Consider the following 17,128-nt stretch of genomic DNA (forward strand, 5'->3'; position numbering starts at 1 on the left):
GGCAATAGGATTCAAAAGCTATGGAAGTCTCAGAAAACAGAAAAAATGTCACAGATGTGTATTTTCACACATGAGGCTTATAAACTAACCTTCCAAGACAAGGACCAGACTGGTTGCCTTTTACCTTGAGATCTTGTCCTTTGTTTTTTGGTGTGTAAATAAAGATCTTTTCTACAATTCCAGTAATGAGATGGCAATGATCTCACTTGAAAAAGGAAGTTTTTCAGGCCCTGCAATTTGTCTTTTTTTGAAACATTCCAATGAGGCCAAGTGATGAATGGGGTGAGTCTCTTTATTAAAAAACACTGATACCAAATCAGGTAGTGGTGGCACACGCCTTTAATAACAGCACTCATGAGGCAGAGGTAGACACATATCTGTGAGTTCGAGGACAGCCTATTCTACAAAGCTACACAGAGAAACCCTGTATGAAAAAATCCAAAAGAGAGGAAAAAAAGAAAAACAAACAAACAAAACACTCCATTGATGCCCTAGTGATTGCTCTTAAGAATATTTTTTTTCCTCACTAAGTGCTGCCACTGGGGGAGAGGGGGTACCATAGGTTAAAGAACAAAACCACTCAAGGGCTTTTCAGAATAATCTCCCATTATTTCTCACTGCAATACACTGGCAATATAATGGAATTCAATTTAGTCTTACTTTAAAATACTACCCCCCCTCCAAGACATATATACACAAAAGTTCCCTTTTTCCTGCTTTCCAAACTACACCTCCCCCTCAACAGCAAGGTCATGCTAAGCCATGCAGAGAGCACTGTGCACACGACAATGTCAAACTACATGCTTGAACAGACAGAGGAAGCTGGCCTGCAGCTCTAAGCTCCGGGCATTCTCCGTGATCTGCCTGTCCCTCACCTTTCTTTTTCTTTCTTGGGTTTTTGAAAAGTCTCACTATATAGTCCAGGCTAGTCTCACACTTTTACTCTTTCTGCCTTAACCTCCTGAGTGCTGGGATTACAGGTTTGTGCCATATAGCTGGCTATTCAGTTTTTCCAGGGAGGTCTTATGTGGCTTTGAACTTCTGATCCTCCTCTTCCCTCTCAGTCCGTTCTTAAGGCTATTTTCTGCTTCAAGTTGCCTTTTAACTTCAACCATAATATAACCTGGGAGATCTTTATCTCTCTTAGTTATCTGCTTAGTAAAGCTGAAAACTTCTAAGATTAGATTTGCTGACAACTAGGAGGCAACTTTATGTAGAGGTTGAAGTCAAGGACACAGATAGCACTCTGAAATTTATCAGTTCAGGCCATTAGAATGGCCCACTAGAAGTGGACAACAGTAAATATATCCTAGATTTCTGGAGAAAGAAGCCTTTTTAAGCTTAGAGAAACAGAAGAACTTCCAAAGATCTGATAAACTGGGTGTTAGTGAGAACTTGGCATTCAAGTACAGAACAAACCAGACTCCTCATAATAGAGAACCTGTAGAGACATGAGCTATATATTCATGTTCACTGGGTCTCCCATTCAGGATTACAGAGGCCAAACAAGGCTCATGCTGAAATCAACACCAGATACTAAGACCACAAGAAAGGAAACTGGAGTAGAGAGATGGGAATGGAACAAGTATGTTAAGAAATGGGTAAGAAATCAAGGCTTTGTGCAGATTGGCTGGCTTCAGGCATTTGATTTCTGGAGGAATAGTCTATCATCACAGTAACTCCCCACACCTGTTTAATATAGCTAACCTGAGTAGGTTTATGTTTCTCTGTACAAAGTTCCTTACTTCAACTCCTTTGGGTCTTTGAAGTTCATAATTTCCAGATTTTGGAATGATGAAGTAGGAACTTAGACATTATTCTTTATTCCTGCCAAGGTCTGGCACAGACAATACTGGTAAGATTAATATTCCTGTTGTGAATATATGAATATTCACCCCCCTGAGAGAACTAAAATTCACAAGCTTCACCCAGGTCAGGTTCTGAGGCCAAACAAGTTTCAGGACAAGCCCAGAATCAGCGCTCTCTGAATTTCAGAAATACAGGTAAGTAACTATGGATGTGTATAAATAATGTGACAACTCTACCCACTGCAGAAGTCAAGGCTTTCTGTGTAGCCCAGATTAAACTATTTGTTACTTTGGTGAAAGACTAGAGAATTGTCATTATGTTGTATTTTAAATTGTGAGAATTAGAAATACCTTGCCTTATGTTTTTATTTTTGTTATGAAACACTACACAAAATAGATTTTCTTTTAAATTTAAACTTTACCATTTTCTTCAGAGAACTGCCAATACATGTCTTACTTTTTGACAATGAACACATATTGCTGAATCCACTTTCAAATGCTTTCCTCTTTTCTGTTTTTTACATAGTTAAATATAAAATCCATGGTACATGTTATTATTCAACTGCATGTGACATAGCATACCTCTGAATTCAGGTGTGAAATGAAGAGTCTGAAGAAGGGAATTGAGGTAACAGGTTCCACCCTGGTTTCTGATTCCACTTAAATTGGTGAATTCCCTAGGGGCAGGTGGCTCCAAACCTTTAGTCTTTAATTTCTTCCCTTTTCCATACTGACTATTTGACACACTGGAATAATCCTCTTCAAACAGGTTCCCAAACATTGTGGAACCAAATACTATCCTTTAAAGAAAATGACATGTTACATAAATGCTTTTATTCTTGAAATAAGCCCCCACCCCCAAGTCTTCTTTATATTTGAGGGCAATTGTTTTGTTAAATTGTTCTTCAGAAAATATAGGACTTTGTGTTTTGGGGACAGCAAGATCTGACTTCTCTTTCATATCTACAGGGGTCCTTATTAACCTGTGTGACCCTGAACAAGTAATTTAGCTAATATTTACTTTTATGTAAAATGTGGCTACGCATGTTTTATAGGGTAGTTTGACCAGTCATGTCACAAAAGGAACTAAAAAAATGGGTATGGCCCACAGGAACCAGAACCAATAACTAGTCTTGGATTCCACATTACTAAATGAGAAAAAAGAGGTGACAGCAGCCTTGGGAGCATCAATGACTCTGAAATCTCAGCTTTTCCCATCTCCTCATTACTTTATCAGACCACGGAGTTTCCGTGGATTAAACCTATCACATTCATCTTCTTGATAGTAGTTTCAGCACTTTGGCCCCAAACTCGAGAGCCTAGAGTAAGTACCTGAGGGAAGAAGGACTCTGGCCATTAGAGCTACGGAGTCCAAAGGCTTTCCAACACCTTACTACCGGGGAGCGGCGAGAATCTGCTGTTTCTCGTGTAGTAGAGGGGAAATTGAGGTGAAGCTGAGGCCACTTTTAGACAGGACAGGAACGGCCGAAATGCAGGCCTTTTCCTTTTCAACACAGGCCTCTGAAGAAAAGCTCAAGAAGGGAAACTCGCTCGCGAGCAGGCCTCGAGCTCGCGAGCTGCATTCCCGCCATGCCATTCCTCAGAGGCCTTCCCGCCCACCCAGACGTCCAGGGCCCAGGAGCGCGACCAGACGCGCGTCCCCGCGGCCCGACCCCAGACGCGCTGCCAGGAGACGCCAGGCATCTTGCCTCAAGCGGCCGGCGTCGTCCCTACGCTGCCCTCGTCCCTCCCTGCGCCCCCGTGCCCCAGCCAGACTTACTGCCTATAGCCCAGACCCCCGCCCCTGCCACTGCACAGAGTAAACGAACTCGCTCCGATCGTGTACCGCCATGCCGGCGAGGGCGGGTCTCTGGTAAGTGATTTTTTTTTTTCCCCCCTCCCAGATACGTACTACAATTCCCAGAATGCTTCGCGCCACGCGGAGATTTATGGGCAACGTAGTTGCCTCGCTAAAGAGCTTGTGGATGGGGTGGCTGGTTTTCCTGTCAGCTTGCATATTTGTTACCACCTGCAAAAATTAAAGATTAACGCGTTGGGGTCACGTGTTCCTAGAGCTTTCACCAATTAAGGGGAATAGGTATTTATATATATTTTTGCTCTAGGTTATACAAAGGGACTTAAAACCGTTTTTCCTTCAAGCATATATCCAATACAAAACTTGTGAAAATGTCCCACGTTCCGTGAACTTTTTACATCATCCTCTATCTTTATTTAATCTCTATCAGCCTTAAGTAGTTTATGTATATGCATGCAAGCACATGCGCACACATGTTCCCTTCAAAGTGATCTATCCTGCCTGGGCACTTGGATGGGCTACTTCCCACTCATATCTTCCTTGTCATCCTCTATCAGGACATGAATGAAGAAAACAAGGAAAACTGGAACATCTGGAAAGGAATGCCTGCAGGAGAAGATGGGAGAGGAACAAGAGGCCTGGGCCAGGAAATGGACAGGGAGCACACACAGCTCTGAGTATTCCACTCTGAGGGCTGCTTTGCTAGTAGCAACCTCCTCTTCACTTTTCTTTGCTGGCTTCATCTCTTCCTGTCCTCTTGTCTGTTGACTGCTCTGCCTCCCCTAATTGTACATCATCCAACTCTTTAAAATGGCACATATACCTCAAACTTTTGTTCCTTGACTCAAACCAGCCACTGTAAGTAAGGTGCCATCCACAGATACAGGAGGCCTTACTGTTGCAGGATATTTGATCACATTATGATACCTGAGATTACATTATTTACTGGAAAAAAAAAACAAAACCTGTTTCTAGTTGTGGTATGGCTCAGCCCTAGCACATGCCAGTTTAAAAAAACAAATACATTTATTTATTTCACATTCCAGCTGTAGTTAGTTTCTTCTCCTTCTCCTCCCAGCCCCCTACCCCCACCCCCAACACCCAGCACACACCTTTAATCCAAGAGCAGCATCCAGTTTACAGGAAGGGAACATAAAAAAACCATAGAGAGTACCAGAGAGTCGGGATGATGGATAGAGAGATACACAGGAAGTAGAAGGGTGAGACAGTCAGTTTGAGGTTTTGTGTTTGTTTGTTTGTTTGTTTGTTTGTTTGAGATGGCAGAAGAAAGGAGTTCTTTCTGGGATATGGGGGGGGGGTTGGTGGAGGAAATTCAGCTGGGTATTTTCTCTGCCTCTCTGAGCTCACAGGATTTCACCCTGCATCTGGCCCCCAAGTCTTTATTGATAAAATCGAATGTTTGAGATTTTGTTAAAAACAACACCTTACCTTCTGTGGGTGCCCATAAAGATGGCTGCACTCTATCATGGCGCAAGGATAGTTCAAAACTGTCCTCAACAAGTCATATGACCTAAAGGTCAAACATGTGGCTACAGTAGGATGTTTGGCTGTCTCATTCTAAATAACAACAGACCTGAATCTGAGGTGCTGCTACTCCTGACCCTCAAGGCTAGGGAACAAGAAGTTGAAGCTAAGGTATGGTTACTGAACCCTTAGAATAAGTGAGGAAGAAAAGTCTGTTTGTTCCATATACATGATACTGTGTTTCCCTTTTCGGATAAGGTATATAAGAGTGGTGAAAACCAAACTTGTGGCATTTCAGTATTGACTAATCTCCCTCCTGACCTTTATTCTGTCTCTCTGTCTTTTCTTATTGTCTATAGCTAGTCTTTCCCTCATCCACACCCCCCTACTCAAGTAGAGACCCGGGGCCACTAGGCTGGTTCTGATTGCAGCCCCACAAAGACAGCTCCCGACAGCCTTCTAGTCAGTCTTATCCCCATGTGCCCATGCACTTGTTAGTTAGGTTTTGTTTATTTGTTTTTGTTTTATTGATTTGTGTGTTTTGTTTTATTTGTAAACGTGACACAGGCTTGGTTCTTGTGGAAAGAGGGAACCAATATTGAGAAATGCCTTTATAAAATTGGTGTATAGGCAAGTGGAGGGCCATTTTCTTGATTCATGATATTGAGGACCCAGTCCACTATGGGCGGTGCCACCTTGGGGAAGTTGGTCCTGGGTTATATAAAAATCAAACAGTGTGAGCCACACAGAACAAGCCAGTAAGCCAGGTTCCTCCATGGCCTCTACTTCAGTTCGGGCCTCTAGGCCCCTGTCTTTGGTTACTGCCCTGACTTTCCTTTGGGATGAACTGTAAGCTGTATGAAATAAACCTTCTCCTCCCCAAGTTGCTTTTAGTTGTGTTTATCGCTGCAATAGGAAATAAACTAGGACACCCCAACAAACTTCCCAGTGCCTAGCTCATTATTAGTTCTTAATATTAATTGGTAGGAAGGTGGAAGACAGTGGTGCTGAGGACAATGAAGATTATGATGGCCCTGCTTCTAAATTCTTGTCACAAAGTCAGTTAGCCACAGCAATGGCCCCACTGCTTGATAGCAATTTTTAAATAGTTTGATAACAATTTTTCTCATTGTTATGTTAAATACTTAACTAAAGCTACTTAAGGAAAGTAGAGTTTCTTTTTTTGTTCCTAGTTGAAGGGATAGTCCATCATGACGGAAAAAACATAGTGGTAAAGGCAACTCTAGTTGGGATGGCAGGAATGTGAAATAGCTAGCCCACAGTGTCTGCAATCAAGAAGCAGGGAAAGATGAATGCTGGTGTTCAGCTCACTTTCAGTCCAAAATTCAGCCCTTTTGAAGGTGCCACATCCATTCAGAGTAGGGGCTCCTTGTGGTGATATTTTGTTTATGCTCTAACAAATAAAACTTGCCTGAAGATCAGAGGGTGGAGCTAGCCACTAGTTAACCATAGAGGTCAGGCAGTGGTGGCACATACCTTTCATCCCAGCACTGGGGACATAGAAGCAGGAAGATCGGGAGTTCAAGGCCACACTGGGCTACATGGATTTACCAGTCTCAGAGAGAACTAGAGTTCATATCTTTGATCCCAGTACTTGGGAGGTACACGCTGTAGTGGGAGATCCACCCAGCCGCACCTGTGGCACTGACCACGCCCAGTCCCACTTCTGACATCAGATAATGATGTACAGATTAAGATACATGGGACGAGGATAACATATGGGTTATATATCTTATTCCGAGGGAAGTCACTTACACGAGAAACCAGTGTCCCACAAGTTCCTGCTCCAAGGGTCTACACCTAGGCTGCTCTCTGTGACCTGACTGGAACCAAGAGAGCACAATCCTGTCCAGGACCCCAGCCCAAATACCACATGCTCATCTATGCACCTGTGACCACGCCCCAAAGGGCGTGGTCAGTGCCACAGGTGCTGCTGCATGGATCTTTTCACTACACACATCTTTATCTCAGCACTAGAGAGATAGAGATAGGAATATAAGGTGGGTGGAGATAGAATCTGTTGCTCATTCAGGCTGAGGAATCATAGAAACAGGAACTTGGCCTCTTTTTGGTCTGAGATTTTGTAGCAATAAGACCTCTAGTGGCTGGATGCTCTGCTTCTCTGGTCCTAATAGCTGACTGGGGATTTTTATTAAATTTTATTATTAAGACCAATTAGAATTTTAGATACACTTCCTTCCTAGTTAAAACTTTCTGGAAATACCCTTGAAGACATATCCAGCTAACTGGAAAATCAAAAGGGACCATTATATTGGGTGATTCTTTTGATGTGCTGTTGAATTTTTATTTCATTGGGGTGGATTGCATTTATGTTCACCAAGAATATGGACCTTTACTTTTCTGTTTCTTCTGAGTTGGTACCAGTATAACAAAAGGTGTTTGAAAGTATTTGCTTTCTTTATATATTTGTTTTTTGGAGGAGTTTGAGAAGGACTCATGGTTTCTTCCCTCTAGGTTAGTACAGAGGCTGATCAACATGGTCCAAAGGGGTCAGGCTACATCTTGAACTGAGAACATAACTTGACAACATTGCCCACAAGGTAGTGTTTGTTTTGTTTATTTGATTTTTTGTTTTGTTTTGTTTTGTGTGTGTGTTTTGTTTTTGGAGAGGGTAAAGAAAAATATAAGAGTGAGGACACTAGAGGTTTGCACTAAGGCTCAAGAAAGCTGCAGAGGCCAGGCAAGATACAGCAGGGTTAGATTTCTATTTGGAGGCTCTGCCAGTCTATTGCTTGGAGTTATGATGATGAAGCCCAAGCTGCAGTGGAGACCACAGGATGTTGGTGATGACAGGACAAATTCAAGTAGGGAATTGGAACCCCAGTACATTTTTTTCTTCCTGGGAGCATGAGTATCAGTCTCTATCTTCCACCTCTTTTGTGACAGGGCCTTTCATTATTCCCAGCTACATATATGCCAGGTGTCCTAAATATTGTTGTTATATTGCCATGAAGAGACACCATGACCAAGGCACCTTATAAAAGGAAGCATCTAACTGCGGACTTGCTTACTGTTTCAGGGGTTAGTCCATGACCATCACTGAGCGGAGCACAGTAGCAGGCAGGCAGGCAGGCAGGCATAGTGTTGCAGCAGTAGTTGAGGGTTTCCATCATATCTACAAACACTCAGTAGAAAGGGAGAGAGAGATTGGGCCTGGTATGGGCTTTTGAAACCTCAAAGCCCAACCCCCAGTGGGACACCTCCTTCAACAAGACCACACTTCCTAATATACTTCTAAGTAGTCCACCAACTAGGAACCAAACATTCAAATATATGAACCTATTCATTCCTATTCAAACCTAAGAGCGATCTTAATTTGTCTCATCAGTAAAAACCCAGAGTCAGATATCGAGCTAAATACTGATAGATCAGAGAAGCAAAGGGCAGCCAACAGTCACTTCTTAACTCTCTGAATCCTCAGACTGAAAGGACTGAGATCCTGTCTATGCCCCTCCTCATCACTTCCTCTTTCCTCCCCATGTTGTCACTTCCTGTCTCCTCTCTGTACAGACCTTGAGACCTCTATGGTTAACTAGTGGCTAGATCCACCCTCTGATCTCAAGGCAAGCTTTAATTATCAGAACACAAACAAAAACCACAACACAAACCACTACATTAGGCTAGCGGTCCTGTGAGTCTCCAGGGATTTCTCTGTGTCTGCCTCTGACCTTGCTATGGACACATTGGAATGCTAGTTGTGAGCTAGCTTCTCTTGCTAGGTGGATTCTGGAGATCCCACATTGGTCCTTATAGCTGCAACCATTTTACCTCACTGAGCCATCTCTCCAGGCAAGCACTTGCCTTTGAAAAATTAAGGATTGCCAGGAGCCTCTTCATTATCCTCTGAATCATAGTTCCATTCTACCACCTGTCCACATTTTTCCTTCTCTCTCTGGGATCAACTCACTACAAGTGGCTATATTCATATAAGTACCTCACACTGGAGCCCCCAAGTGGCTGTATCCAAAAGGTGCCTTTTCTCTTGGGTTGGCTCACTTTCTGTGCTCTCTCTACAGGTTTGGGGCCCTAACTTTCTATTGCCCCCCTTTCCCACACTTTAGTTCTCTCCCTAGAGAGTTCTTCTACATTTGTTCAACCCACTCTATTTTCTGTTCCTCCATGGTTGCTTGTCCAGACATTCTGATTTCTCTTGCATGGTGAGTTTTAAAGGCTATACCCACCAAATGAGATGTATTCATTCCTATAGCCCGTTCAAACTTTTACATTTTCTTGTGAACAGCAGAGACACATTATACTACAAAATTCATGGTAACCATTCTCACATTTTCTGGGGTCTTTGGGTCAATATCCATGAATTTTTGATATTCTAGAAAAATTCTTAAAAGTTCTGGGAATCCATGTTTGGATTTTAGTGAACTTTTTGCATTTTGTTTTGACTCCTCTTTTTGGGAAACCCTTTACCTATTTCTTTCAAAGTATGCTGTCTATACTGACCCAATTTTCCCATTTCTGCATTGTTAAAATTCCAGCAGGGTTCAATAACTGGGAAAGCCTTTGTTGGCAGGGGTTCTGAATGCTTTCTTCTTGACTGAGGCATTGTGATTCTTTAGTGGCCTTGCCTACCAATAATCTTTTCTGTGATTAATAAAATATTTATGAAGGGCTTGAATGTCTGAGCAGGATTAGTGAGGAGCAAAAGCAGACTATCAAGTCCAGTGCAACAGGTACGCCCACAGAAAGACATATGAAACAAAGGATAGTCATAGACTACCTAATCCCTGTAATAGTCCACGTAGGCGAGTCTTCAGTTTCAACATAGCCATGTAGAGAAGATTATTTCTGGAAAGGGAAGAAGACACCTGCTGCAAACAGACCAGAAAACGCAGCAGTGCCTATCCATGGCAGAGTTGCTTAGGACAAACAATTCCACTGCCAGCCAGGTCAGGAAGAACCATCTTCCAGTGCTTTGTAGAAGATGTTTGCCAACTTGTTTCTGGGTAGAGAGTTTTCATCACTCTGAGCACGCAGCCCAGTAATTGCTTCTGGAAATCCTCCAAAAAGGCAACAACTCTTCAAATCTCCTTTCACCTTAATCTGAGCTCTCAAAGTCCAAGACCATTGACTAAAACTCTGCCTCAATACTTAGATTGCACAGCATGATTCTCTATGTGGCTAAGAGCATATGCTATTCTTATCAGGGACACTTATCTCAGTTGCTGCTGCTCATTAACCTTTATCTTCTGAGTTCAATTATTGGCACTGGGTATGATGTTTTTATGAATATGTAAATAGGAAATCACTTCGGGGGTGAGGACATTTGTCCCTGTATTCTTCACTTGGGTAACAAGAGCCCAGAGTCTCAGCAGCTGGATTCACCTGCGCTGCACTTTCTCCCATGGCTCCTGCAGATTCTCCAGCCTCCTTTCCTCTGTGTGTGTGTCTGCTGCTGGCCTCTGGCTTTGCCCAGGCAGGCAAACTGCTGGTAGTCCCCATGGATGGGAGCCACTGGTTCACCATGCAGATGGTTGTGGAAAAGCTCATCGACAATGGACATGAGGTAGTGGCAGTTGTGCCAGAGGTGAGTTGGCAACTGGGAAAATCTCTGAATTGGACAGTGAAGACGTACTCAACTTCTCACACTCTGGAGGATTTGAACCATGAGTTCAAGGTTTTTATGGGTGCTCACTGGAAAGCTCAGGAGAGCAGTATGTTTTCTCTATTACAACACTCATCCAATGTTTTTTTTGAATTGTGGTTTTCACATTGTAGGGATTTATTTAATGACAAGAAGTTAGTGGAGTACTTGGAGCAGAGTTCTTTTGATGCTGTGTTTCTGGATCCTTTCGATGTGTGTGGCTTAACTGTTGCCAAGTACTTATCACTCCCATCCGTGGTCTTCAGCAGGGGAATTTTTTGTCACTATCTTGAAGAGGGTGCCCAGTGCCCCAGCCCTCCTTCTTATGTTCCCAGAATTCTCTCAAAATTTACAGACACCATGACTTTCAAGGAGAGAGTGTGGAACCACCTATCCTACATGGGGGAACATGCATTTTGCCCTTATTTTTTCAAAACTGCTACAGAAATTGCCTCTGAAGTTCTCCAGACCCCAGTGACTATGGATGACCTCTTCAGTCAAGTGTCCATTTGGTTGTTACGCACTGATTTTATCTTGGAGTTCCCCAGACCTGTGATGCCCAACATAGTCTTGATTGGCGGGATCAACTGCCACCAGGGAAAGCCACTTTCCAAGGTATGTTATGTCTCCATTAGCACATGAAGAGAGTCCTGATTTGGACAATAAAAAATTCTTTACTGAGCTGTGATTCGTTGTTATATTAGCTGCATCTTGAATTTCTTCCTGGGTTACAGAATTGTTTTGTGCCAATTCATTAATAGAAAGAAAATTTACAGATAGCTTTCTTGTTTATATGTTTGTGTTTATCCACAGCATGATTAGAAAGAACTTCCAAGCATAATTCAGATTTCAATTTATGCATGCATGCACCTGTGTGTGTGTGTGTGTGTGTGTGTGTGTGTGTGTAGATCATGGACACTGAAAGGGGAGAAGAGGCATAAGTGAGGCATGAGGGGGGAAAGAGAAAATGCTGGAATACGTTGTACAAGAAAGTATGAAAGGGTTAGACTGAGGGAAAAGATCAGTAACAGGGGCCTGGTGAAGGGCACATGGGCTGACGGCACAAGTTTTAGTCTCTGAGCTCTCAATATGATTTGGGGGACCCTAGTGATACTCTTGATACAGTTGTCATTGCTCTGGCATCCAGAGGGCACATGACTCTCTGGCTTGTGTCACTGTCTATGTTCCAGCCATCACAGCTTTGTTCTGTATGCCATCACAGTTCACTCTTCTTTGGGGCCCTCATGTCTGTTGCTCTCTCAGAATCCTGTTTCTGCCTTGTGTATTTGTGCAAAACATACCTATCTTTGAATCTGGTCTCAGTGATGCCTTTTGGGAAACTTTGCATGATCTCTAGAAGTGAAGTCTGATCTCAGGGCAATTGGGGAACACTTTCTCTGAGGATGACTTATCACAATGCCGATTAGTGAATTCTTTTCAAATTTCTCTATTTGTTTGACCATGCCTCCATACAAATCAACACCATCAGGGGAGAAACCAGAGTTGACTCTATATATCTGTTTACTTCACCTGCCTGATGGCATTCTATCTTCTGTTGCATTTATAAGAACGAAGCTGTAATATATGATGTACCTAAGGATTTTGTCCTCTTGCTACATATCATACTTTGTGACAAATTGTACCACTCCCAAATCCAAAGGGACTTGCAAACCTAATGTTGGGGACTGGTGGTAGATGTCCAGTCTTTTAGTCAATGACCTTAAGTGTACCCCAACACACACATACCCCAAACTTAGAAATGGGTACATACACAAATGAAGGCCCTTTGGTACACATGGATACAGCATAACTACAAGTCTGACTTTTTATAAATAAAATTCCTGGGAGCCAAGAAGTTATTAGAGTGCCTAGAGCAGAATTCTTTGGATGCTGTGTTTCTGGATGCTCTTGATGTGTGCAGCTTAACTATTGCCAAGTACTTATCACTCCCCTCCATGGGCTCCAGCAGCGTCTTTTGCTACTATATTGATGATAGTACTCAGTGCCCCCACCCTCTGTCTTACATCCTCAAAACTCATATTTATACTCCAAAGACCCTAGTGTATGGTGGTTAAGGTGGGAGCTGCCATCTGCTTCCAATCCATAAACATAACAGTCCCACTTTGATTTTTACATCCTGGTTAGGGGTGGGCAGAATCAGTGATGTCTAAAGTTAACAGAAAGATGCCTGCAGGAAGAATTCTATGTTCTCCTCTTCCTTACAACTGAAGGTACAAAGTGGATTATTTAAAAAATATGATCATAACCTTGTTGATAAGAGAAATAAAGACCAAGGCTGGAGAGACAGCTCAGATATTAAGAGCACTGACTGCTCTTTCAGAGGTCCTGAGTTCAATCCCAGCTGCCACATGGTGACTCACAACCATCCATGATGAGATCTGGTGCCTTCTTCTGACCTGCAGGGATACATGCAGACAGAACACTGCAACATAATAAATAAATAAATCTTAAAAAAAAAAAACCAATGCTGATAGAAATGTGTGCCCAGGTGTGTCACTGATCGTTGAAGCGGGAAGAAGGGAGAATGGCAGATGAGTGAGTTTGAATATGTTTATCACAAGAAGGGATTGGGGGTGGTGAAGGGCTTCATTTCCAAAGCTATTTTGGTCAGCCTGATGATCACATGGTGGAAGTATAGGGTTCACCATGAAGGAGTACCTGCCTCATCACATTTGAGTCTTTAGTTGGGATGAGAGAACCAAATTCCCACTGGGAATGTGCTGAGTGAGACCCTGTCATAAAATGCCAGGCTAGTAGACCCAGTTGTAAAATGCCTTTAAAGGACTCCAGCCAGGCATAGCATCTCATCTGTTAGCACATCGTGTAACAGGAAATGGGATCATGAGATCCAGTGCCTTCTTTACACCAGTGCTTCACAAAGCTGTCTGGGTTAAGGCAAAATCGAGCAACTCGATTTTCTTATTATTTTATCACAGATAATAGAGGTCCTATAAAACAGAAAACACCAAAGGTAGAAAAATATAAGACCCCTGGTGATGGGCCAGGCAATACCCATTGCTCGTTGTTCTGAGAGTATCCACAGGTCCTGCATCAACTGCCCTGGTAGTTGACCCTGTGTACCGGGTCAACTGTGTAGTGGGAGCAGACCGAGAGCAGCACTGTTTTGGACTCAAGCAAAAGACTTTGCGTGACTGCTGTTCAGATTAGAGTTCTTAGTTAAACATGCTAGTACATTGCCAAATATCCTGACTAATGAATGACTCAACATCAGAACTAAGTCCACTAATAGTCCAGTATTGTTCTCATTACCTGTTTGGGAATCTGGCAACATTTCTGTTCTGAACCTGTGATGACATCTCAAAGTCCTAAGTCAGAGGGGACCTCAAAGTCTTCTGCAAAGAATCACCTTTGGTACTGGAGCAAATAAACCTGACCATCATTGTTGGAGGGCTCAGAGGCTTGTCAGAGTTCAGAGGATCAACACTCTTATACCCTCTGTCTAGATGACTATTCAGAAGCTAGGATCAGAAACAGTCATTCTTTCGTTGAAGGAAAGAAGGGAACCTTTCCATTGGCCTTCAAACATCCAATAATTCAGAGATACTGATTTTATCATGGGTGGTGCCCAGATTATTGGTTTACAAGGGTCCTGCTATAGGACAGAGTCCCCAGGCTTAGTGCTTGCCAGCCAAGTCTCTTGCAATCTCAGATCCATGAAGTTGCCACACCTACAAGAGCAAGGTAGAGTTGTTCTGGCTCTGTCCCACCACCAGGTGTTCCTCAGGGAGGAACCGGCTTTCCCTTAACCTACTCTGGCTTTCTACAGCTCTCCCTCTTGCCTTACTCATTTCTCATTGTCTATTCTTCTTAGCCTGCCTTCTTGTGATGTTCAAACAAACACATGATGCATACAGAGATTCCTTATAGGCACTGAATTCTGAATTCTGAAAATTTAAATAAATGGTTGTATTACTCTTTAAAACTGGTATCGCAATAGATGACATCTTTTCTAAGACAAAGATCATACGTTCATTATTTGGAAAACACACAAGTAGATATTTTATTAGTTATTATTCTTTTGAGTGAATCATTAGCACTGAATTTAACTTCTCCTATGCATATACAAACAACTACACTTGCTGGATGTGCTACCTGTTTTCCTACTACTATGTTGTAAGAGCCCAGAGCCTCAGCAGCTGGATTCACCTGGGCTCCACTTTCTCCCATGGCTCCGTAGATTTTCCAGTCTCCTTTCCTCTGTGTGTGTGTCTGTTGCTGGCCTCTGGCTTTGCCCAGGCAGGCAGGCTGCTGGTGGTTCCCATGGATGGGAGCCACTGGTTCACCATGCAGATGGTTGTGGAGACAGCATGAGGTGGTGGTAGTTGTGCCAGAGGTGAGTTGGCAACTGGGAAAATCCCTGAATTTGACAGTGAAAAAGTATTCAACATCTCACACTCTGGAGGATCTGGACCAAGAGTTCAAGGTTTTTAGTGATTCTTGGTGGAGCCTTTGGGAAGGAACTGTCTATGCTATGTTATACAACACAGCCAGAAAGTATCTGGAATTAATATTTTCACAGTGTAGGAGTTTGTTTAATGGCAAGAAGTTGGTGGAGTACTTGGAGCAGAGTTCTTTTGATGCTGTGTTTCTGGATCCTTTCTATGTGTGCGGCTTAACTCTTGCCAAGTACTTGTCACTCCCGTCCGTGGTCTTCACTAGAGTATTTTGTTATTTTCTCAATGAAGGTGCTCAGTGCCCCAGTCCTCTTTCTTATGTTCCCAGAATTTTCTCGAAACTCACAGGCACCATGACTTTCAAGGAGAGGGTATGGAACCATCTTGTCTATATGATGGAGCATCCCATTTGCCCTTGTATTTACAAAACTGCTGTAGAAATTGCCTCTGAAGTTCTCCAGACCCCAGTGACTATGGATGACCTCGTCAGTCAAGTGTCCATTTGGTTGTTATGCACTGACTTTGTCTTGGAGTTCCCCAGACCTGTGATGCCCAACATGGTTTTGATTGGCAGGATCAACTGCCACCAGGGAAAGCCACTTTCCAAGGTATGTTGTCTCTCCTTTAGCACATGAGGACAAGCCTGGCTTTGGACAACAAAGAGGAAATTCTTTAATGATCTGTGATTTGATATTTACATTAGCTGCATCTGGAATCTCTTTCTGGTTAATAGAAAATCTATACAGGTGCCCTGTTAATATGGATGTGTATATCCAGGGCATAATTGAATATAACCTCCAAACTATGATCTGGATTTTAATTTATGTATATATCTCCTCTTCTTCTTCCAATGTGTATATGAGTTTGTGTAGGTTATGAAAATTAAAAACAACAACAAAAAAAGGTAACCTTGACAGGGAAGGGAATGACCCGAGGGAAGGCAGAAACAGACAGAAGTAAGATATATGTAAAATGAAGAAGAAAGGGACATTAGTTAGTGGGAAGTAAGGGATGAGCAAATAGTAGGGTGGTTGAGGAATGGGAATACAAGGGCGAAGTTCAATGACACAAATGCATGAAAATAGCACAATGCCACCCATATATATATATATTTTTTTCTTATTTTACATATCAATCCAAGTTCCCTCTCCCTCCCATTCTACCCGCCCCCCCCACTCCACAGGGAGGGTCATGCCTTCCAGGAGGGATCATCAAAATCTGTCAAGTCATTTGGAGTGGGGACTAGGCCCTCCCTCCTGCCTCTAGGCTAAGGGAGTATCCCTCCATGGGGAATGTGCTTTTGTGCACCAGGGATACATCCTGGTTCCACTGTCAGAGGTCCCTTAGACTGTCCCTGCCTTCTAACTGAGACCCATGTTCAGGGAGTCTGGATTGGTCCAATGCTGGTTTCCCAGCTATCAGTCTGCGGGTACATGAGCTCCCCCTTGTTCAGGTCAGCTGTCTTGGTGGGTTTCTGTAGCCTGGTCTTGACCCCTTTGCTCATCATTCCTCCCTCTCTGCAACTGGATTCTAGGAGTTTGGCTCTGTGTTGAGCTGTGGGTTTCTGCTTCTGTTTCCATCAGCTACTAGATGAGGGCTCTATGATGGCATGTAAGTTAGTTATCAATCTCATTGTCAGGGAAGGGCATTTAAGGTAGCCTTTCCACTATTGCTCAGATTGTTAATTGGGGTCATCCTTGTAGGTCTCTGAATGTTTCTCTAGTTTCAATTTTCTCTTCAAACCTATAATGGCTCCCTCTATTATGGGTTTTTTTTTTTTTTTTTTTTTTTTTTTGTGCTCTCATCTATTCATCCCCCGACTCAACTCAATCTTCCTGGTCCCACGTGTTCTCCTCTTCTCCCCTTCTCTTTCCCCTAACTCTCTCTCCACTCACTGCCTCCCCCACCCCACTCCCAATATACTCTCAGGAGATCTTGTTCCTTT

General features: G+C 43.0%; 3 protein-coding genes across 6 annotated transcripts in view; 2 read left to right on the top strand and 1 right to left on the bottom strand.

Annotated features, from left to right (window-relative positions):
• Positions 1-3,699, bottom strand: part of Usp40 (ubiquitin specific peptidase 40) — a 73,298-nt gene extending 69,599 nt beyond the window's left edge. For all 4 annotated transcript variants that reach the window (XR_007834912.1, XM_051190744.1, XM_051190743.1 and 1 more), the window contains exons 1-2: positions 3,589-3,699; positions 2,391-2,608 (exon numbers count right to left, since the gene is read on the bottom strand). Coding sequence is in view for 3 of the 4 variants with exons in the window: in XM_051190744.1 (XP_051046701.1) it covers positions 2,391-2,589 (199 nt within the window). In the remaining variant the exon portion in view is untranslated. The remainder of the gene's footprint in view (positions 1-2,390; positions 2,609-3,588) is intronic.
• A 6,777-nt stretch (positions 3,700-10,476) lies between these two features.
• On the top strand, positions 10,477-11,389 carry LOC127226587 (UDP-glucuronosyltransferase 1A8-like). The gene has a single exon (XM_051190656.1). It carries the CDS (start codon positions 10,508-10,510, stop codon positions 11,387-11,389), a length of 882 nt encoding a protein of 293 aa, XP_051046613.1. The 5' UTR covers positions 10,477-10,507.
• A 3,483-nt stretch (positions 11,390-14,872) lies between these two features.
• LOC127226588 (UDP-glucuronosyltransferase 1A8-like) lies at positions 14,873-16,023 on the top strand. Its single transcript, XM_051190658.1, is given in 2 exon segments — positions 14,873-15,093; positions 15,095-16,023. Coding segments are annotated over 2 exon segments (945 nt in total). The 3' UTR covers positions 15,819-16,023.
• Positions 16,024-17,128: the final 1,105 nt, after the last annotated feature.

The sequence above is a fragment of the Phodopus roborovskii genome, unplaced genomic scaffold, assembly GCF_943737965.1.
Source record: "Phodopus roborovskii unplaced genomic scaffold, PHOROB, whole genome shotgun sequence".
NCBI lineage: Eukaryota > Metazoa > Chordata > Mammalia > Rodentia > Cricetidae > Phodopus > Phodopus roborovskii.